General features: G+C 31.7%; 1 protein-coding gene across 1 annotated transcript; it reads left to right on the top strand.

Annotated features, from left to right (window-relative positions):
• The first annotated feature begins 5,842 nt into the window (after positions 1-5,842).
• Positions 5,843-7,770, top strand: LOC101219277 (piriformospora indica-insensitive protein 2). The gene has a single exon (XM_011653130.2). The coding sequence runs from the start codon at positions 6,120-6,122 to the stop codon at positions 7,518-7,520; it is 1,401 nt and encodes a 466-aa protein (XP_011651432.1). The 5' UTR covers positions 5,843-6,119; the 3' UTR covers positions 7,521-7,770.
• Positions 7,771-8,802: the final 1,032 nt, after the last annotated feature.

Below are 8,802 nucleotides of genomic sequence, written 5' to 3' on the forward strand. Positions count from 1 at the left end.
TTGAATAGTACCAAAAAAAAAAACCATTACTTGTTAAAGTTTATAAAATAAATTGTTAACTTGTAACTAAAGTGTAGAACTTACGGTTTCATAAAAGTTAATCACCAACATTTTCTTTTAGAAAAAAATGATTTACAGAAGAATATAGAAGGAAATTGATATTATTTTATCTAACATGCATATTTGTAAGATTGAAATCTGACTGAAGAATTAAGGACAAAGGATGTTTTAATAGATGGTTGGAAGAGAGACCTTTTGAAGGTTACATTGACAAGGAATGGAAGTTGATGTTAGTTGATAGGTGTTGTTCATCCCAACCATGGCCATGTATTGAATAAAAGAGTGAATGTTATGTGTTTTGGCCATTTCATATGGGTCAACTGCTGCAATCGTGTTAAAAACATACAGAAACATTGAAAAAGTTAGTAAAGGAAAAAATGGAGAATATTGTGGAGAAGGAGAAAGTTATGGAAGAGGAATGGCAAATTTAGCAGCAAAAGAAGAGAGAGAAAAGGAAAACAACATTTGCATAAACATAGATGGAGAAATAAGATTTTTCAATAAATAAATAAAAGACATTTTTAATTAATAATAATATAAATGCATTGCTCAAATTTAAATAACTCTATCCAATTTTGGTTGTGGACAAGAGTTGAGCTAAACTCGAGTTGTTTTAGTTGGTCATGGTTATTATTGTTTGGAGGAAAGGGGGTAAAGTAGCATGATGTTTTTGATTTGAATATATTAGAAATATTTGTTTGGATGGGGTTGAGGAGGAGAGTGGAGAGAGAAGGGAGAAGGCCCAAAAATGGGAGGTGAAGGATACATGTGGTGATGTGGCATTGAGGGGGTGGAAGTGGAGGGAAATGGGAAGCGGTTAGAGGTCGCTTTCCAAAAGTTTTTTTTCCTTTTTTTTTTTTCTTTCTTTCTTATTCTTTTGGCTCAGAAGTTTAGCCGGCGGCTGCGTTGCGACGATGTCGGGTTGGGTTCAGGTTTGTTGTCGGTCCCCACTCTCCAATAACGTTCCCTTCATCCCTTCATCCCTTCATCCCTTCATCCCTTCATCCTACACTCTTACTTTTCCTTATTTTGTTTCCACATCAAATTTACTTTTACATTAATTCTCCCCTCCACTATTAAAATAAACTCTTCACCCCTATTGAAAAAACACACAATTACCCTTCCTTTTTTGTTCTTTAATTCCTTCACCAAAACCTTTCCATATATTGTTGGACTTGTTTACCTAAAAATCAAACTAGAGTCGATTTAGTGATCAACTACCACTTGTCCTCACTTACATGCATCCTAGAAATATTTCTAAGATGATCACCAAACATAGAACTGCTCCAAGCTAAACACACTTAACTTTACCGTTTTTATGATTAAGCCACCGAAAAGGAAGATACACCTTGTTGGTATAGGTATTAATTTTTAATTCTTTTAAATATTTCTTAATATTACTTTCATGTCCTTTGGAACCCTCTCATTCAGATGTGATACCGGTTCATTCATGTCTCCCTCCTAATCTTGGGCGTTACACGACCACTGTTGATCGTCGACGGAACACTATTGTTTTTGTTTTTTTTTTTTGCCACTAACTATCAACTTTCCTGTACCATTTCCTCTACAACAATTTTCTACCAACCTCCAAGAACTACTTTTCGATGACCTCCGATGGCCAACTTTCGACAACCATTTTTCGATGATCATTGTCGACCAACTTTTGACAAATGTTTTTCAGTGACAATTATCTGTCAAACTCTAAAAACTATTGTTATCAACCTTAAGTCATTGTTTTCCTTCATTGTCATCAGACAACTCCATCAACTTCTTTCAGTAACCATGGCCAACCCTTTCGTTGATTTTTGTTCTATAACTATCGTCGACTAAGTTTTGTTGACCATTTTTCAGTGACTATTGCTAGTCAACTTTCGTCGACTATTTCTTGGCGAGCATTGTCAGTCAACTTTCATTGAAAGTTTTTTAGTGACCATTTCTAGCTAATATTTTTTTATCGATTTTTTTTTTTTTTTTTGTGATCGTTGCTATCCAACTTTCATCTATCTTTTTCAATGAGCATTGTTGACTAACTTTCATTGAATATTTTTCAGTTATTGTTATTAGCCAGTGTTCGTTAACCATTGAATGTTTTTCAGTCACCTTTGCCGGTGAACTTTCTTCAACCCTTTATTGGTGACTGTTGTCAGCCATTTTTTGAATACCATTGTTGACTAACTTTCGTCGATCGTTGTTTGGTGACCATTGTCGACCAACTTTTGTCGATCGTATTTTAGTGACTTTTGTCGGCCAAATTTCGTCAACCATTTTTCAATAATCGTTGCATGTCAACTTTCATTGACTGTTTTCGATGATCATTGTCGGCTAACTTTCATCTACCATTTTTCTATAACAATTGTTGGCCAATTACGTATTCGATTTTTTGTCATAAAACTCGTAGATAGTAAATGTAATTCGTTGACCGTCATTAAGTGTTATTTTTGTCATTTCAATAAAGTGTTATTGATTATTAGTTTTGTCTTAATAGTCTAAATCTAATAAACTAACATTCTAAGTTGTTTGATGAGTCTTGAGCTGTATGCAGAGACATACAGGGATCAATGTTTAAGATACAACATAAAAAGTCTATAGTATATGAGGAATAAGGTTAGGTATCTTGTTCTGGTAACACTATGAATACGACTCACTTAGTATTTGATACAAAATGCAATGATCTAATACATTCACGTAGGTGACACGCGAGTGAGGATATCTTATGCAATGAGTTTGCATAAGACCAGATCACGAAATATTAACCACTACAAGTAACTTCGTTAACTAGTTAGGTTTTTATTTCATTAGGATGACCTATGTAACTTCTCGTCTTAATCCTAAGTATATTATGAACTTCTGTTCGTGAATGATTGTCCTTTGATTTGTATGGATGAGAGTGGTCAATTTTTCGACTCAATATGCTTATCATTTCGGGGACAAGATCGAGTGGGGAGCTGGAAACATAATCACACAAGGTGAAATTCATTCCTTCCCGACTTTATGTAAAGTAGATGAGTATTCCTTTAAATTGTGTGTTCGGAACTTGAACAAAGAGCTCTACCTTATCTATGGCACGAGAGGGGTTTCTTTTTATTGGTTGGACCATAAACAGATTGTTCATTAGATGAGCACTAGTAAGGATTAGAAGTAATCTAAGGGTAAAATGGTAATTTGACCCAGCTGGTGTTATGAACACTTGTAAAAGACTAACTTATTTGTTATTGTTAACAAATATTGGTTAATGTGGTTAATAAGATTAATTAGTTTAGCAAATTAATCTAATATCGTCGTAGTTTCTGATCCGTAGATCCATTAGAACCCCTTCCTAGCAAAAAAGTGTAAGGTTAATATATATTGATTGTAATTTGAAATGTTCATATTTACTTTGAATTAATATAATGAATGGTGATACATTATAATATAAAGTTTATATTTTAATTAAACTTTATAAGATAAATTTATTTTTTGGATATGATTCAAAATTAATTTATGAGAGAATAAAATATTTGAATAAGTTCAAATATTATTTTAATGTGAATTAGATTCATATTAAAACTATGGATTAAAATTTAATACATACATGATACACATAAAAACTATAGGTTATGAGATAAATTTATATATGAATATTATTCATATTTGGATTAAAATAAATATAAGATATTTAATTTAGTAATTAATTAATAGTTAATTTTCATAAATATAACAAAAAAATCAAAATATTTACGTGTCGGGTAACAAAATAAAAAAATTCATAATATTTTCATAAATTTCAAGTTTCCCTTTAATAGTGTGGACAATTTTTTACTTATTTTTCTTCTTCTTTTTTGTGATTTATTTTCCTCTTCATATTATTAATTTCTTCCTAATTACTTCTTATTCAGTTTTCAATATTATGATTATTTATGTAAATATTTACCAATTTCTTTATTTTCTCTTCTAAAATTTCTTCATTTTTCTTCATTTTTTATCTTCTTGGTACAAGATTTAAATAATATTGGTACAAGATTTAAATAATATTGGTACAAGATTTAAACGATCATATAACAATATCTAAACAATCAGTTGTTTATTCCAAATAGATAGAAATAAATCATGCATTGTCACTAATAGATCATTTAGATTGGGTACAAGATCGTTTAGAATAGGTACAGGGTACAAGATCGTTTACACTTGGTACAAGATCATTTAAACTTAGTATAAAATCATTTAAACTTGCTATAAGTTTGTTTAGACTAGGTATAAGAGTACAATATCTTATTTGAATGAATATTTATCTGATATCTTATAGATTTAATTAGATAAAACTAAATTATTAGTCAATTCTTCAATTAATTAATAACTAAATTAAATATTTTATATTCAACTTAAATTAAATTTTGAATCATATTCAAATATAAGTTTCTCTCCTAACCAATAATTTTAATATGAATCCAATTTATATTAAATTAATATTTAAACTCATTCAAATATCTCTTGTAAATTAATTTTGAATCATATCCAAAATTAAATTTATATAATAAAGGTTATAAACTTTATACTATAATGTATAGGGAAATTGCAATTGATGGCTATTTTAGCAATAATAATTAAGGATATAGCACCATTTTAAAAAAATTGCAAATATAGCAAAGCTATCACTGATAGACTCGTATCGTTGATAGACTTCATATGGTATATCAGTGATAGACCAATATTTGCAACATGGTCTATCAGTGATAGACTTATATCATTGATAGAATTTGACAAATTTTGCTATATTTGCAAATTTTTTAAAATTGTGCTATATACTTAATTAATTTGAATTTAATTGCTAAATTTGCAACTATCCCTAATGTATAATTATACATTAAATTAATTACCATTGTAAATCTGAACATTTCAAATCACAACCAGTATAAATAAATATCATTACCATTTACAAGTTGGAAAGGGGGCCTAATGGATCTACAAATCAGAAGCTGCAACGATCTGAGATTAATTAGCTAAAGTCATTAACCACGTTAATCAATATTTGTTAACTTTGTGTACACTCCACCAAAAACTCATATATGAACTCTTCTCACGGTAGGTTATGTCAATTTTCCAAATATAATTCTTTTTACTAAAATGTTAGGTTGTTTTTGTAGAAGAACAAACAAACAACCAAAGGTATCAATGTCAAACTTGCATCTCGGTCAAAAGACAAAGTCAGTTTGAAAACATCCCACCAATAGTGAGTTTCAACACTATCCATTGTGCAATGAGCAATACCACCTTTCACCCAATTTGATATTGTCAAATGCAATAAAAAAAAAAAAATTAAATCTCATTATATCATCTGAGCAAGATACCTTTTGTAACAAATTTTATCGGAGTTAACACGTTCTTCACTCCTATTAATAGTTGTTATGTTGTCATATTTGACTTCACCACTAAAGGCAAATACAAGGTTAAAACCACACAACGAAATTCGAATTTAATTGCATAGACATCTACAACCAATACGTCAAAACGTGTATGAATATTTTTCTCGAACGTTGATAATGATTGTGACACCATAACTGAAATCTCATCAACATGTTGATCATGGTATCAACATTCCACGGAGATATAACTTATTATTTCAAATTGTATGGAAATTAAAAAACTTAACAACCAAAGGAAAATAAAATGATTGATGGGTTGACGAAAAACACAGTGTTTTGATTACCAAAAACCAACAATTTTCTTAGACAAAAGAACAGCCTTTTTCAGTTGGCACACTTTATTGTCTACTTTTCATCTCTTTCTTGTCACATCCCAATAAGGATGTTAAAGATTTAACCTAGACCAAATTAAAAAGAAGAAAAGAAAAGAAAAGAAAAAAAACAAAGTGTAGAGTTGTTTAATTTTTTCACTGCAAAGTCGTTCGGAATTTGTCTGAAACAACTCTGCCAATCCCTGACACGCCTCTTTCTAAACACTACCCCCTTCAGTACGGCGAATAAAAAGATGCTAACACTTTTCCATTTCTCCTCTCCACCATATCAACAAACCTTGAGAAGTGAGAACTAAACAAACAAATCCCCCAAAATTCCCTTTCTTCCATGGCTCTTCTTCTCTTTTTCATCACCCTTCTTCATTTTTCTTCCATTTCTAACCAGCAACAACTCCCTCTGCTTTCTTCTCTCGAACGAGACTCTGTTTTTACCCTTCTCTCCGCTCTCAACTCCACCTTCCCTTGGCGGACCCTCTTCCCTGACCATGACCTCTGCTCCGCTCCTCCACACGGCATCGTTTGTGACTATTTTTATCAATCAATCAACAGTACGGTGCCTGACTCTGTTCATATCACTGAGATGAGTTTTGGTGTTATTTCCGATTACTCTGCCAATCCGCCTTGTTCTTTCAACTCTACCATCGACCCAGTTCTTTTCTCGTCCTTTAGGTATCTGCGGAAGATTTTCTTTTATAAGTGTTTTACTGGCAATGTTGTTCTTTCTTTCTCCGGCGGTGTTTTGCCGGCGTTTGCTTCGACTTTGGAGGAGCTTGTTTTGGTGGATAATACGGCGTTGGTTGTTTCTATCGAAAGTTTGTTTGGAAATTTCACTAACTTAAGAAGAGCTATCGTTACTGGAAATAGCGTTTATGGCCAAATCCCGGAGTGTATTTCGGATTCCAGCGAACTGGAGGAGATTACGTTCTCACGGAATCGTCTTGGCGGTCAGATACCGGCGAGTATGTCGAAACTTAAGAAGCTGAAGATTCTTGATCTTAGTGGTAATTTCCTCGACGGATTTGTCCCTGAATCGATAGGAAACCTCACGGAGCTTTTGAAATTGGATTTAAGCTTCAACAGAATCTCCGGCAGAGTACCGGAAAGTTACCGAAATCTGCAGAAACTGGAGTTTCTAGACTTGAGCTTCAATCGCTTTGGAAATTTCGGGATACCCAAATTTGTAACAGAGATTCCGAGGTTGAAGGAGGTTTATCTGAGCGGAAATTTAGTAGGAGGGAAGATTCCAGAGAGATGGGAGAAGGTTGAAGGGTTGTCAGCGATTGGATTTTCCGGCATGGGTTTGACCGGGAAAATTCCTCCATCAATGGCGGTTCATCTGAGAAGTTTAAGCTATTTGGGACTGGACGGAAACAAACTTGAAGGGAGACTGCCGCCGGAGTTTGGGTTTTCGAAGACATTGAATGAAATCAATTTAGAGAACAATAATCTGAGTGGCAGAGTTCCGTTCTGTTCAAATTTCTGCGCAAAAATTGGGAAGAAATTGAGGTTGAAAGGGAACTCAGATCTTTGCGTTGACGAAGAACTGAAGAATGTGAAAAATGGAAGCATTTTGGGGAACATGAAACTCTGCCAACAATCGAATATCTCAGATCAGTTTTTCTTTAATGGGTCTTTTTCTTCTTCTTCTCATTCATTGATATTTGAGTTTGGTAAGCTTCAAAATGTGGCGTTGATTGGAGTTTTGTGGATTTTGTTGGTGAAATTTTAGGAGGTTTTGGGATTAAGGAAAGAGGAATTAAGTGAGGGTTTGATTAAATATAATAGAGAGATTAAGTAGGGAGATTACACTGACTGAGATGAAGTTTATATATAATATATTTAGGGTCTGAATGAGAGACAATGAGGAAAGTGGGGGAGGAAACTTGTAATTAAGTTGTGTTAATTTACAGCTTTTATAGTCATATAAACCGTAATGGGATTTTGGTTTTAATTAAGTTTAAAGTTTATTTGGTTCATTATTTTTCATGCCTACTTCAATTTTGGTAGACATTCTTTTTGGGAATTGTAAACTTACCACTTTCTACTTTATTCTCGATTATTTTGTTGCTTTTTAATTTTTTTTATTAACATTTTCAAGACGTATTGCTTAAACAATTAGGAACGTTTTCCCTTTCCAAATTTAAATCAAATTCTAAAAATTAAAGAAAGAAAGAAAGAAAATAAATTAGACACCATATCAAAACTATTGTATATTTTAATTTTAATTTTTAAAATTCATGTTTATTTTCTTTTGGTTTTCTTACGAAAGTAACATTTAAATTTTTAGTTAAAAAACCATAACAAATAGATAAAATAAGGTATAGTTAGAGTGTACATATATTTGTGCATACCCATTATCCATCTATGATCTAATAATGAAGGTAAAACTAGTAAATATATGCTTTTCAAAAAAATCCTTCTATTTTAACTTTTTAAATTAAAACAAAGTATTCAAAAGACGTCATTAACATCAATGTCACTATATTTTTTAAATTGCAAATGTAGCAAATTAAAACTAATAAACAATATTTGAGTGCTAAAGCTTATTTTATTCTTTTAGGCCTAGATGACTATTTTCATTCACTAACCAACATGACAATCTTCTCTTTCTTTCTTTATATAAGAAAGGTTTTTACTTATCCTTAGTTCATTTTAACATTCATCAATTCCAAATCGAGCTTCGTTTTAGCAACCAACTAACAGATTTGTGGTTCAAAACTCTCCACACTTTTTATTTTTGAAAAAAATAGATGCAATTAAAAAATAAATACAATATTATTTAATGTAACATACGTAGCCAAAACGAGTAAGTAGGTACCAAGATCCATTAAATAGAATAGAAGTCAAGAGTGCAAAATAATAGATCTTATTCATTACACAATAATAGATTTACATAAAGAAAGATTAGTTTGCTGAATTTAATGAACAATGTACGAACATGTTGCAAAAAAAGAAGAGAGAAATAAAAAAATAATGGTGGAGGATGAATAATTAAACCTATTTTCAACCTA

The sequence above is a fragment of the Cucumis sativus genome, chromosome 3, assembly GCF_000004075.3.
Source record: "Cucumis sativus cultivar 9930 chromosome 3, Cucumber_9930_V3, whole genome shotgun sequence".
Classification (NCBI taxonomy): domain Eukaryota; kingdom Viridiplantae; phylum Streptophyta; class Magnoliopsida; order Cucurbitales; family Cucurbitaceae; genus Cucumis; species Cucumis sativus.